The 15,203-nt window shown below is 37.1% G+C and overlaps 1 protein-coding gene across 5 annotated transcripts in view; it reads right to left on the bottom strand.

Annotated features, from left to right (window-relative positions):
* Window positions 1-235: 235 nt before the first annotated feature.
* Window positions 236-15,203, bottom strand: part of DHX40 (DEAH-box helicase 40) — a 52,868-nt gene continuing 37,900 nt past the window's right edge. For all 5 annotated transcript variants that reach the window (XM_022552585.2, XM_022552588.2, XM_022552587.3 and 2 more), the window contains 6 exons: window positions 14,198-14,312; window positions 13,489-13,597; window positions 12,689-12,783; window positions 4,271-4,340; window positions 3,736-3,964; window positions 236-2,320 (listed from right to left, as the gene is read on the bottom strand). In XM_022552585.2, the coding sequence (XP_022408293.1) occupies window positions 2,181-2,320; window positions 3,736-3,964; window positions 4,271-4,340; window positions 12,689-12,783; window positions 13,489-13,597; window positions 14,198-14,312 (758 nt within the window). In that variant the 3' untranslated portion in view covers window positions 236-2,180. The remainder of the gene's footprint in view (window positions 2,321-3,735; window positions 3,965-4,270; window positions 4,341-12,688; window positions 12,784-13,488; window positions 13,598-14,197; window positions 14,313-15,203) is intronic.

Raw genomic sequence — 15,203 nt, 5'->3', positions numbered from 1 at the left:
GAGTGAAATAGGTGAGGGAGACCAAGAGGTACACTCTTCAGGTCTGTACCTTCAGAGGTACAAAATAAATGAGTCATTGGGATGAAATGTACACCATGCGGAATACAGTCAATAATACTGTAATATCTATGTATGGTGACAGATGGTAACTAGACTTATTGTGATGATCATTTGGCAATGTATAGAAATATCAAATCACTGTGTTGTGCACCTGGAAATAACACAGTGTTGTAGGTCAATTTACTCCAGTTTATTTTTTAAATTATTTTTTAATTGAAGTATAGTTGATTTACAATGTTTCAGGTGTACAGCAAAGTAATTCAACTATATATACATACATATATATTCTTTTCCATTATAGGTTATTATAAGATACTGCATATAGTTCCCTGTGCTATACAGCAGGTCCTTATTGTTTACCTACTTTATATATAGTAGTGTGTGTCTGTTAATCCCAAATTCCCTACACTTCAATTTTAAAAAATGTTAAATGTGAAAGACAAAGACAGAAGACCTTTTCTAGATTAAAGGAGATTAAATACAATACACGATTCTTGACTGGATCCTGAACTGGGGGAAAATGCTATAAAGGACATGATTGGGAAAACTGATGAAATTATAGATACAGACTATAGATTTAGAATGTATGCTTAATAAAAACTTACTGAAATAAAAGAGCTGTAATTCCAAGAATCCACATACACCCCCACCACGTCTAAGGAAATGCACTGATACATACCTGGGAAGAGAAACTGATAGGACTAATGTGCTGAAACAGTGTCTTGAGCACTGAAGGTTAGAAGAACAAATTAACAATGCTAGGAATGTTCCAAGAAACCATCACCACTCACCTTACTTCAAGAACAAACATGGATTTGGGTCCTCATGTGATTTTTCAATAAAGACTTCAAGTTTCTAATATTGAACAGAAAATTGTTTAGATGCCAAAGGAAGTAACTGCGAAAGAGTGAGTTATTAAAATTTTAAATTCTTAAATTTTACAGAAAATATCTAAAAACACACATTATACTGCCTTTTGAATTTGAACGACACTAATAGCTTTATTTAACAAACATTGACTACTATGTGCAAAGCACTGTGCTAGGTCCCATGAAAGATACAAAGATGAAAAAGACATAGTCCCTGCCCACAAGGAGCGTATAATCTAGTGGGGGAGACAGACAAATACACAAATAACTAGAATACAAGGCAGTAAACAACAGAGTGGACAAGTGCTGAGTGTGGCCTGAGTGTGATACTAACTAGCCTCAAGGTTCCAATTTGAAACACTGGTGATGCAGTGTTGGCTGCTTTGAAAATCCCATTTCAAGATCGGCGTAATAGATGTTTAAATGGTCCTACCCAAGCAGCTGGAGGCAAGAGAGTAGGCCAGGTGGAAGGGCTGTTTGAAACACTGTCACACCTACATACATGGTGCTGATACAAGTATGTAGGGACAGCTAAAAAAAGAACATATATATATCATCTGTCCTTTGGTTAATGGCTATAGCTACTGTTTTAAACAATATACTTTTATATAAAAAGGAATTTGTATAATCCCAGAAAAATCAACTTAAGGATTAATATTAATTCAACAAAGAATCTTGCCATAGGCAATTTTCTTATTTACTAATTGATTAAGTCTTTTCTCTAAGTATCTATAAAGCTCTGTAGCAATTAAACGGTTAGACATCTAAGTATTGCTCAGTAAAAACCTCTTTTATGTTCAGCCTTCAGAAGGAAATGGTCACATACCTGATAACCTGATATAATACTATTCTAATAGCAACAAGAAGGCCTTAAAGAGATTTAAGGAAAATAATTTTTAATGCTTCAATGCAAATGGAATACACGCTGATTAAATACAATTCAATGTTCTTTGAAAATATCTCACTGACAGCATTTGATACCAGTTAAGGCCAGCAAAATTGAAGTGAGGAAAATATCACATATATTGTCTTTCATTGGTTTCATATATTATTTCCTATGACTATGGCAGCTCAATCTTTTCTTTGAAAATTCCATTTATTGGTACTGATGAGCTTTGATTTGCTTTTAACTCGTATGCTAAAAACAGCTGCTGACCACTTCCTCTTGGTAGTGCTGTCTGACATAAATGGCAAAGCAGAAGCACATTTTCTGGCTGCTTTTCCTACTTCCTGAATTGGAGGGTTCACTGCTTAGCCTGTTTCCTTCAGGGTGTCACTGTGATCCTGGGACCTCTGCTGCTTTCTCTCAAGGAAACGAGCACGTGCGTCTGATATGGATTTATCATCATTTCTTCTTTGCATTTTCTTTAGGACTTCTTTTGGTATTCCATCTGAAAACATTACAAATTAATCCAATAAAATTTTAGTTTTGAGTTTCAGTATTAGAAATGTTAAGAGAAAGAGATGCTCTGATTTTTTAATGTTAAGGGGAAAAGAAGGAAATTAAATTTTGCCCTTTCAAAAGAAATGATATAATTGATGGATAAAAATAAGAGCATAAAAGGACTTCCCAAGTGGTCCAGTGGCTAAGACTCTGCACACCCAGTGCAGGGGGCCAGGGTTCGATCCCTGGTCAGGGAACTAGATCCCACATGCTGCAACTAAAAAGATCCTGCGTGCCACAACTAAGACCTGGCGCAGCCAAATGAATGAATGAATGAATGAATAAATAAATAAATAAATAAAATAAGAGCATAGAGGTCTGAGGAGTCAGAAAAATTGACCCTAAGTCAAACATGTAGTGTGGTTATACACTACAACAAAACAGAGTAGTTAACATTTCCAATGACCTTGGGCAAAATTCCCCACCATTCTATTTCTCAGTGATGTTAAATAAGGATAATACAATTTGCTCCATCAATCAGCCTCAAAAAGCTTTACTGAAAAGCTCTTTTTATTTGTGAGCTGAGAATTAAGCTTTCTGTCCTAGTTCAGTACCACAACAGTTTATGCCTCACAACTAGGGACGTAACATTTCAAGGAAAAATCTCCTGAAAAAAAAAAGGATGTTCTGCAGTAATAATTCACAAAATTTTATAAACAAAATAAAAATAGTAAAGCACTACTGGGAAGCAATATGGCATAATAGTTAAGAGTAGAGGCCACAGAGTCAAATTCCTTGGATTCAAAATCCAGATTCACCAAATATTAGCTTTGGGATTTTCAGCAAATTATTGTATACTGCTAAGTATTTCCTCATCTATAAAGTAGGGATATGCAGTTACTTCACAGAGTTATTGTAACTATTTAATGGGGTAATGCAAGTTGTTAGCATGTGGCAAAAAAGTTCAATAGATACTGTTATTAATAATGTTGTTGGGGCTTCCCTGATGGCGCAGTGGTTGAGAGTCCACCTGCCAATGCAGGGGACACGGGTTCGTGCCCCGGTCCAGGAAGATCCCACATGCCGTGGAGCGGCTAGGCTCGTGAGCCATGGCTGCTGGGCCTGCGCGTCCGGAGCCTGTGCTCTGCAACGGGAGAGGCCACAACAAGTGAGAGGCCCGAGAAATGCAAAAAATAATAATAATAATTATTAAAATAATAATAATAATAATGTTGTTGAACAGAGGGGTTAAGGAAAACATGATTAACTGGAAGGAAAGAAGGAAGTCAAAGTAAGTCTGAGACTCATGACAACTCTTTGCTTTTCTGAGGACACAGAGCCTGAATCTAAGCTCTGTAACAGTTTTTCTGTAATTACATGAGAATTTGGACACTTATGCTCTAGAACAAGCGATTCACTCACCCTTTAGATGCTTTACATTTTCCTTATTGGTCCACCTCCTTCTTGCATCTTCTCTCATTTCACGTCGGGCCACACTGCTCAAATCATGTGCATTAAATTCATGCAACTTGGGTAACAAGTCTCTCACCCATTCATAACGGATTGGACACACAATTCTTGCGTAGACTTTGGTGGTAACTAATACCTCGTGGAAAATGATCCATTCAAGTTTGGTTTCCTGTTCATGAAGCTACACAAAAGAATTCATTTAAGGATGATAATTCAATAACCTGCCTTATTGCACATTAGACCAACCAAATACCAACAGCCCAAACTCTTCTTCAATTAATTTCTATTTTCTTCAATCTTCAAAACAGGAGGCATAGGCCAACCAATACTTTATGTAATATAGATATATGCTAAACTTATCCTTGAAAGAGAAAAGTAGAAGACGTCTGTATGTTATTTATTCCTATACTTTTACAAAAGGAAGAAATTCCTACACCTTCCTTTACAAAAGGAAATTTCTTCCTTTTATTAAAAACAAGGTACTTACTGCTGAGGAAGGATGAATGTGAACTGGGCTTCCACGCCCATCCATTGTGCAAAACGTTCTCCCAACAGACCTAAGAACCAAAAAACCAAAGGATAAAGACAAGAACAGTAAAAGCAATGAAATAAGTTTAGAGCACTAAATAAGTTTCACTGTAGAGCACTAACGATGAAAAATCATATGTTCTACTACAAAGATTGCTATAAGCAGAGGTTTATATTTATTCAACTGTCACTATAACTTCTCTACCAATTGATCTTTTTTCTTAATCAATTAATTAATTAATTTTTGGCTGCATTGGTTTTTCATTGCTCCACGCAGGTTTTCTCAAGTTGCGGCGAGTAGGGGCTACTCTTTGCTGTGTGCACGTGCTTCTCATCGCAGTGGCTTTTCTTGTTGTGGAGCACAGGCTCTAGGTGTGTGGGCTTTAGTAGTTGTGGCACATGGGCTCAGTAGTTGTGGCTCATGGGTTCTAGAGCGCAGGCTCAGTAGTTGTGGCACACGGGCTTAGTTGCTCCGCGACATGTGGGATCTTCCCAGACCAGGGCTCAAACTCGTGTCTCCTGCATTGGCAGGCAGATTCTTAACCACTGCGCCACCAGGGAAGTCCCCGCTACGAATTCATCTTAAAACTAATGATACAGGGAATTCCCTGGCAGTCCAGTGGTTAGGACTCTGTGCTCTCACTGCCAAGGGCCTGGGTTTGATCCCTGATTGGGGAACTAAAACTCCACAAGCTGTGCAGTGCAGCCAAAAAAAAAAAAGAACTAATGATACAACTTAAATAGTCATTTTAATTAAGTATAAACATTTCTGGTCAATAAATAGCAATATTAACAATAATATTGTATTTGTGCTTGAGAATTTCCAAAATGCTTTCATAATAAAACCTCAAATAAGCCTATGAGTTTTGAGAGCCAGGTACTTTATTAAAAGCTCAAAACTAAGATTCAAATAAATTAGATAGCTTTCTCAAGTCAAAGAGCTAATGTATGATGAGGCAAGTCCTAAACACAGGTCTTCTGACTTAAATACAGTATTCTTCACATTATATTATGCTACATCTCCTTTCAAGGGTATAGGTAATTTTCACTATTCTAAAATGCAATAATTAGAGCAGAAGCAAGAAGAACTACAGTCCTGCAGCCTGTGGAACAACAACCACATTCACGGAAAGATGGACAAGATTAAAAGGCAGAGGGCTATGTACCAGATGAAGGAACAAGATAAAACCCCAGAAAAACAACTAAATGAAGTGGAGATAGGCAACCTTCCAGAAAAAGAATTCAGAATAATGATAGTGAAGATGATCCAGGACCTCAGAAAAAGAATGGAGGCAAAGATTAAGAAGATGCAAGAAATGTTTAACAAAGGTCTAGAAGAATTAAAGAACAAACAAACAGAGATGAGCAATACAGTAACTGAAATGAAAAATACACTAGAAGGAATCAATAGCAGAATAACTGAGGCAGAAGAACGGATAAGTGAACTGGAAGACAGAATGATGGAATTCACTGCCATGGAACAGAAAAAGAAACAAGAATGAAAAGAAATGAGGACAGCCTAAGAGACCTCTGGGACAACATTAAACACAAAAACATTCGCATTATAGGGGTCCCAGAAGGAGAGAGAGAGAGAAAGGACCCGAGAAAATATTTGAAGAGATAATAGTCGAAAACTTCCCTAACGTGGGAAAGGAAATAGCCACCCAAGTCCAGGAAGCTCAGAGTCCCATACAGGACAAACCCAAGGAGAAACACACCAAGACACACAGCAATCAAACTGGTAAAAATTAAAGACAAAGAAAAATTATTGAAAGCAGCAAGGGAAAAACGAAAAATAACATACAAGGGAACTCGCATAAGGTTAACAGCTGATTTCTCAGCAGAAACTCTACAAGCCAAAAGGGAGTAGCATGACTGTGATGAAAGAGTACTCCATCTGGCAAGGATCTCATTCAGATTCGACAGAGAAATGAAAAGCTTTACAGACAAGCAAAAGCTAAGAGAATTCAGCACCACCAAACCAGCTATACAACAAACGCTAAAGGAAACTTCTCCAAGTGAGAAACACAAGAGAAGAAAAGGACCTACACAAACAAACCCATAACAATTAAGAAAATGGTAACAGGAACATACATATCGATAATTACCTTAAACATGAATGGATTAAATGCTCCAACCAAAAGATACAGGCTCACTGAATGGATACCAAAACAAGACCCATATATATGCTGTCTACAAGAGACCCACTTCAGACCTAGGGACACATACAGACTGAAAGTGAAGGGATGGAAAAAGATATTCCATGCAAATGGAAATCAAAAGAAAGCTGGAATAGCAATACTCATACCAGATAAAACAGACTTTAAAATAAAGAATGTTACAAGAGACAAGGAAAGACACTACATAATGATCAAGGGATCAATCCAAGAAGATATAACAATTATAAATATATATGCACCCAACATAGAAGCACCTCAATACATAAGGCAACTGCTAACAGCCATAAAAGAGGAAATCGACAGTAACACAATAATAGTGGGGCACTTTGACACCTCACTTACACCAATGGACAGATCATCTGAACAGAAAATTAATAAGGAAACACAAACTTCAAATGACACAACAGACCAGATAGATTTAATTGATATTTATAGGACATTCCATCCAAAAACAGCAGATTACATTTTCTTCTCAAGTGTGCACGTAACATTCTCCAGGATAGATCACATTTTGGGTCACAAATCAAGCCTCAGTAAATTTAAGAAAACTGAAATCATATCAAACATCTTTTCTGACCACAACGCTATGAGATTAGAAATCAATTACAGGGAAAAAAAACGTAAAAAACACAAACACATGGAGGCTAAATAACATGTTACTAAATAACCAAGAGATCACTGAAGAAATCAGAGAGGAAATCAAAAAATACCTAGAGACAAATGACAGTGAAAACACAATGATCCAAAACCTATGGGATGTGGCAAAAGCAGTTCTAAGACGGAAGTTTATACCAATACAAGCCTATCTCAAGAAACAGGAAAAATCTCAAACAATCTAACCATACTAAAAGAATTAGAGAAAGAAGAACAAACAAAACCCAAAGTTAGCAGAAGGAAAGAAATCAATGAAATAGAAACAAAGAAATCAATAGCAAAGATCAATAAAACTAAAACCTGGTTCTTTGAGAAGATAAACAAAATTGATAAACCATTATCCAGATTCATCATGAAAAAGAGGGAGAGGGCTCAAATCAATAAAATTAGAAATGGAAAAGGAGAACAGACACCACAGAAATACAAAGCATCCTAAGAGACTACTACAAGCAACTCCATGCCAATAAAATGGACAACCTGGAAGAAATGGACAAATTCTTAGAAAGGTATAACCTTCCAAGACTGAACCTGGAAGAAATAGAAAATATGAACAGATCAATCACAAGTAATGAAATTGAAACTGTGATTTAAAATCTTCCAACAAACAAAAGTCCAGGACCAGATGCCGTCACAGATGAATTCTATCAAACATTTAGAGTAGAGCTAACACCCAACCTCTTCAAACTCTTCCAAAAAATTGCAGAGGAAGGAACACTCCCAAACTCATTCTATGAGGCCACCATCACCCTGATACCAAAACCAGACAAAGATGTCACAAAGAATGAAAACTACAGGCCAATATCACTGATGAACACAGATGCAACAATCCTCAACAAAATACCAGCAAACAGAATCCAACAACACATTAAAAGGATCATACACCATGATCAAGCGGGATTTATCCCAGGGATGCAAGGATTGTTCAATATAGGCAAAACAATCAGTGTGATACACCATACTAACAAACTGAAAAGTAAAAACCATATGATCACCCCAAAAGATGCAGAAAAAGCTTTTGACAAAATTCAACACCCATTTATGATAAAAACTCTCCAGAAAGTGGGCACAGAGGGAGCCTACCTCAACATAATAAAGGACATATACAACAAACCCACAGCAAACATCATTCTCAGTGGTGAAAAACTGAAAGCATTTCCTCTAAGATCAGGAAAAAGACAAGGATGTCCACTCTCATCACTATTATTCAACATAGTTTTGGAAGTCCTAGCCATGGCAATCAGAGAAGAAAAAGAAATAAAAGGAATACAAATTGGAAAAGAAGAAGTAAAACTGTCACTGTTTGCAGATGACATGATACTATACATAGAGAATCCTAAGAAAACTACTAGAAAACTAGTAGAGCTAATCAATGAATTTGGTAAAGTTGCAGGATACAAAATTAATGCACAGAAATCTCTTGCATTCCTATACACTAATGGTGAAAAATCTGAAAGAGAAATTAAGGAAACACTACCATTTACCACTGCAACACAAAGAATAAAATACCTAGGAATAAACCTACCTAGGGAGACAAAAGACCTGTATGCAGAAAACTATAAGACACTGATGAAAGAAATTAAATATGATACAAACAAATGGAGAGATATCCCATGTTCTTGGATTGGAAGAATCAATATTGTGAAAATGACTATACTACCCAGAGCAATCTACAGATTCAATGCAATCCCTATCAAATTACCAATGGCATTGTTTTCAGAACTAGAACAAAAAACCTTAAAATTTGTATGGAGACACAAAAGACCCCGAATAGCCAAAGCAGTCTTGAGGGAAAAAAACAGAGCTAGAGGAATCAGACTCCCTGACTTCAGACTATACTACCAAGCTACAGTAATCAAGACAATATGGTACTGGCACGAAAACAGATACATAGATCAATGGAACAAGATAGAAAGCCCAGAGATAAACCCATGCATCTATGGTCAACAAAGGAGGCAAGGATATACAATGGAGAAAAGACAGCCTCTTCAATAAGTGGTGCTGGGAAAACTGGACAGCTACATGTAAAAGAATTAAATTAGAACACTCCCTAACACCATACACAAAAATAAACTCAAAGTGGATTAAAGACCTAAATGTAAGACCGGAGACTATAAAACTCTTAGAGGAAAACATAGGAAGAACACTCTTTGACATAAATCACAGCAAAATCTTTTTTGATCCACCTCCTAGAGTAATGGAAATAGAAGCAAAAATAAACAAATGGGACCTAATGAAACTTAAAAGCTTTGCAAAGCAAAGGAAACTACAAACAGGACGAAAAGACAACCCTCAGAATGGGAGAAAATATTTGCAAACGAATCAATGGACAAAGGATTCATCTCCAAAATATATAAACAGCTCATGCAGCTCAATATTAAAAAAAACAAACAATCCAATCCAAAAATGGGCAGAAGACCTAAACAGACATTTCTCCAAAGAAGACATACAGATGGCCAAGAAGCACATGAAAAGCTGCTCAACATCACTAATTATTAGAGAAATGCAAATCAAAACTACAATGAGGTATCACCTCACACCAGTCAGAATGGGTATCATGAGAAAATCTACAAACAACAAATGCTGTAGAGGGTGTGAAGAAAAGGGAACCCTCTTGCACTGTTGGTGGGAATGTAAATTGATACAGCCACTATGGAGAACAGTATGGAGGTTCCTTAAAAAACTAAAAATACAATTACCGTATAACCCAGCAATCCCATTACTGGGCATATACCCAGAGAAAACCATAATTCAAAAAGACACATGCACCCCAATGTTCATTGCAGCACTACTTACAATAGCCAGGTCATGGAAGCAACCTAAATGCCCATCGACAGATGAATGGATAAAGAAGATGTGGTACATATATACAATGGAGTATTACTCAGCCATATAAAGGAACGAAACTGGGTCATTTGTAGAGACGTGGATGAATCTAGAGACTGTCATACAGAGTGAAGTAAGTCATAAAAAGAAAACCAAATATCATATATTAATATACATATGTGGAACCTAGAAAAATGGTACAGATGAACTGGTTTACAGGGCAGAAATTGAGACAGAGATGTAGAGAACAAATGTATGGACACCAAGGGGGGATAGTGGCGGTGGAGTGGGCGGTGGTGGTGGTGGGATGAACTGGGAGACTGGGATTGACATGTATACACTAATATGTATAAAATGGATAACTCATAAGAACCTGCTGTATAAAAAAATAAAATTCAAAAATTCAAAAAAATATATAATTAGAACATTTCATCTGCATTTTTTCTAATTCGTGTTAACTTTAAATTCTTATCCTCTTCTATACTTCCCTATATATATGTTATTCCAAAAACTTGTCAAAATTATACCTTAGAGCTCAATCATCACAACTGATTTCCTACAGAACTTCACATATATTCCTATTATAACCCAGATCAGACTGCATTATAATTATTTGTATATATATCTACACAGTACATATTTGGACAGTACAAAAATCTTTTTTTCTTGAACCATTTGACAGTTAGTAGCCAAACTTATGACCCATCATCCCCAAATACCTGAGTGTGCATTTCCTATAATCAAGAATATTCTCCTATATAACCATAATACAACCATCAAAACCAGGGAATTAACACTGACACATTACTAGCATCTAATCCTCAGAACCCCATGAAGTTTACCAAATGTCCTAATAATATCCTTTATAGTAAAAGGATCCAGTTCAGAATCATTTACTCCCTTTACATTTTATGGCCCCTTAGTCTCCTTCATTCTGGAATACTCCCCAGTCTTTCTTTGACCTTCATGATCTTGACACCTTTAAATTATCAGCTAGTTATTTTGTAGTATGTGCCTCAATTTGATTTTGTCTGTTTTAGGATGATTAGATTCAGTTTACAGATCTTTGGCAGGAATATCACAGAAGTGATGCTGTGTTTTCATTATATCCTATCAGGAGGAACATGATTTTGATTTGTTGCTTGATTTAGGTAACATCTGCCAGGCTTCTTCGGTGAGAAGTTACTTTTTCCCTTTGTAATTAACAAGAGTTTTGTGGAGAGGTGCTCAACTATGTAAATAATTCTATTTGTCATTAAACTTTTAATTTACTCATTTATTAATTTATATGATTATAGACCCATGATTTCACATTTTATTCAATGGGTTATATAATCCATTACTATCATTATTTATTTCAATGCTCAAAATATCCCATCTTTGATCAGCTGGGACCTATTCAAGCTGGCTCCTTTGTACTCCTGACATGGCCTCAACCTTCACTGATCACTACTTTGCTTGCTGACAAAATAAGATATTTCGGGCTCATCATGTACTTTCCCAGCCCTATTTCTCCAAAGAGCCCTGGGTCTTTTATGTGGCAGATGGTTGTTCCAAGTCAAGATCTGGGCACAAAGTATATTCATTGCTATTATAGTGTCATTGCTTCCAGTCCATCTCATAGTTAGGTTACATATTTACATACATACAAATACATATTACACACACACACACACACACACAGTACCATCTACTTTTATTACCATATCTATCTATCCATCCATCTAACTATAGTAAAAACTGTATACCAGACTTTCCTGATGGTGCAGTGGTTAAGAATCTGCCTGCCAATGCAGGGGACACAGGTTCGAGCCCTGGTCCGGGAAGATCTCATATGCTGCGGAGCAACTAAGCCCGTGCGCCACAACTACCGAACCTGTGTAGAGCCCATGAGCCACAACTACTGAGCCTGTGTGCCACAACTACTGAAGCCCACACACCCACAGCCTGCGCTCTGCAACAAGAGAAGCCACCGCATGAGAAGCCCGCGCACCACGACGAAGAGTAGCTCCCACTCGCCACAACTAGAAAAAGTCCGTGTGCAGCAACGAAGACCCAATGCAGCCATAAATAAATAAATAAATTAATTAATTAAAAAACCCATAATACCTGAAATTCCAATCAACTCCACAGGGCTCATTCTTGTTTTCTCCCTTTCAGCATTTCTAACTCCCTTCACCATTTGCCTTAATATATTCAATTATGTGATCAATTCCCCTGTATATAATGAATTCCCATCACCACCACTCTTACCCCTTTTCCTACAAAGATGGCCTCCCTCCCTACACTCAGACTCCGACACTCAATACCAAATAACTCCCATGTGAGTACCTTCCCCAATCCTGCTCAAGACCTGACATTCCACACCAAACTACCCTTCCTCAGGGATGCCATCCTCAACCTATTTGGCTTTCACACTCCACAAAGAGCCACCCCTCTGCAAGAAAACCAGTGTCACTCAACTTAGGCACTAATACCCCATGCTGGACAGCTGTCCTACAGACTCCCCTCCTGCCCCACATGAGCTTCAATATCTTGCTCTCAGCCACTGCAGCTCCCCTTGCACAAGTGACAATTATGAAAAGGGTCACTGTAGTTGATGTCATCATAATTTGATTTAAACAGAGTTTAAATCAAACTGTCTTTAATATTAAATATTTAATATTATCATCAAATATGGTTGTATTTCTCTATCCATCTCTCAAGCTCTTACTGCTTACCTGCGAGCTACATTTTTGAAATAACCTGCACAAAGACATCTTCGCAGTACTTCATGTTTAGGGCCTTCAAAGGTCTCTCTTGGGAAGTCACTTTGCTATAGAAAGAATACATGTACAGTGGTAAATCTCACAGAACAATTTGAAATAATCTTTTAGTTTGAAAAATCCACATTTCTAAAGACTTCTGTTTCTGGCCAATATGGAGTAAGAAGGACCAGATTTACCCTTCTGCTTGAACCAACCAAAAAATGGACAAAGCATATGAAATAATCACCTCCAAAACACTATATATCAAGCAATAAAGGACAGTGACCTCTGAGAAAAAAATGAAGTAGGGAAAATAAATGAAGTAAGTCCAACAACTGCCCCAGCTTACAGTCAACCTTGAGAAAGATTCTGGACGAAGGTGCAGGAAAGGAAAAACCCAAGTGGAACATGGAGAACTCCCAGAGTTAAAGAGACTGAGCTGAGAATCCAGGAAGACCAGGATGGCTAAAGTTCCCAGGCCAGAGTTCAGGAGAGAAGAGATCTGCATAGAGAACTCCAGAGATATGCAGAAGGGCCTCAAGAGTTCAACTGAGTAATGGTAAGCATATGAATGTGAGGAAATTACCCAAGGCCAGGAAAAGAGCCTCCCAAAAGGATAAGGGATAACAGAGCTGTGTGCTCGCACAGGGTCAGGAACGGTGCCTGTTCCTACAAACCATTCTTCAACACCTTATAATATACATGGTTTGGGGTAGAGTACTCAGAAGGCCTTGCCAAAATGCTACTCAAGGAAAAAAAATTATAGCAATCACCTGTTTAAGCTTCCTGATCAGTTCTCTAAGTTGAGCTTCAACACGAAATGCAGAAAATAAGCACCTCCAATGAATCCAATGTTTCTGGCACCACGAAGCTGGAGCTCCACTGCAAAACAAAAATATTGGTGTCTCAAAAATATCTTCTATGAGTGAAAGACAGTCTAACGTTCTCATTTCTATTACACAACTAGAAACCCATAGGCAACTGTCAGCTCTTTTATGAGACCTGTCCAATTAATAAAAAAGCACTTTAAGGAATTTGAAAAAACAAATTAATGCGGGTGCCTCTAAGTGAATTAAAACATGATTCGTAAAATGGGTTTCTTTTTATTCATATATGCTTTAACAAGTTAATGCAGGTGCCTCTAAGTGAATTAAAACATGATTTGGAAATGGGTTCCTTTTTATTCATATACGCTTTAACAAATATCCAATCATTTTCTCAACTAAGCTACTTATACAGAGCCAAAATTCTGTAAGGTCAGTTTTCAGGAAAGGTTTAGGGGGAGAAGAAAGAAGAGAACTAATGTTATGCAATAAATGACTACTAAGTCATAGTCACCTGACAGAGAAATCCCACTAATGTTCACAAAAATACCTTGAGGTCAGTATCATTCCCACTGAACCTTACTGTCTAAAATAATATACTATATTGAAGATATATTTCAAACTAACACTTTCCAGTACGAAGAACTATCTAACATACCTTGATTTGCACTGTTCAAAGATGACAGCTAAAGTCGCAAAGTCATTAAATCCTCCAGCTTTAGCTGCCAATTCTCGATGTCTCTGTTCTGCTTCCTTCTGGTACTCTGGATCAACTAAAACGACAATTGGAAAGGCAGTTTAGTTCTACTTTACATCAAGTGCCTATATTCACTTTGTTTATTCAAGCTCATTAAAATCTGCCTTGCCCTCTGAGGTGGAATAAGGGAGAAGTACATTAACTCTTCTGGGGGGTCTCTGCTCCCACAATTCCTTTTCTTCTTTAATCACACTTTGGAGATTTTACCAGAATAGCAACATTATTCCTCCCAAAAAGTATTTAGAATTTAGTATTGGTTTTACCATAAGAGTAACCCATGCTCACAGTAAAAAATACTTACGTAAAAGTTCAATGTTCCCCACTTTGTTACATTACCCATAAACCAATCCTCAAGGCTAACCACTGTTAATTATTTAGTGTGTGTGCTTCAAGATATTTTCTATATATATACAAGCATTGTGTATAATGGTTTATTTTTACATAAGTGGGATATACCTTCTAAAATTTCCTTTATTAGTAACAGCTTAATGTAAGTACATATAGAATTATTCATTCTCAAACATACCTACATTGTATTTCTCAGGGGTATAAGGAACACAACACAATTTAACCAGACCCTATTTATCCAATTCCTAATTATGGACAATTAGGACCACCATATATGCAGAAATGAACTACGACAAACTTTTCTTTTTTAACTTTATATTGAAGTATATCATGCATACAGAAAACTACACAGGTCATAAGTGTACAGGTCAATGAGTGGTCACAAATATAACATACCAATGTACCCAACACCCAGATCAACAAGCAGATTACCAGCATCCCAGAGCCCTTTTTTTGCTCTCCTTCCAATAACTACCCATTCCCGTCCACAAGGATAACCCATATCCTGACTTCTAACCCCAAAGAAGTGTTTTGCCTGTTTCTAAACTTAACCCCCCCC

Source organism: Delphinapterus leucas, chromosome 19 (assembly GCF_059928025.1).
Source record: "Delphinapterus leucas isolate spDelLeu-1000000601 "Yukka" chromosome 19, BTC_Dleu_Yukka2, whole genome shotgun sequence".
Taxonomy (NCBI): domain Eukaryota; kingdom Metazoa; phylum Chordata; class Mammalia; order Artiodactyla; family Monodontidae; genus Delphinapterus; species Delphinapterus leucas.
The sequence above is the reverse complement of the archived record's forward strand: the minus strand, read 5'-3'. Positions and strand labels throughout refer to the sequence as shown.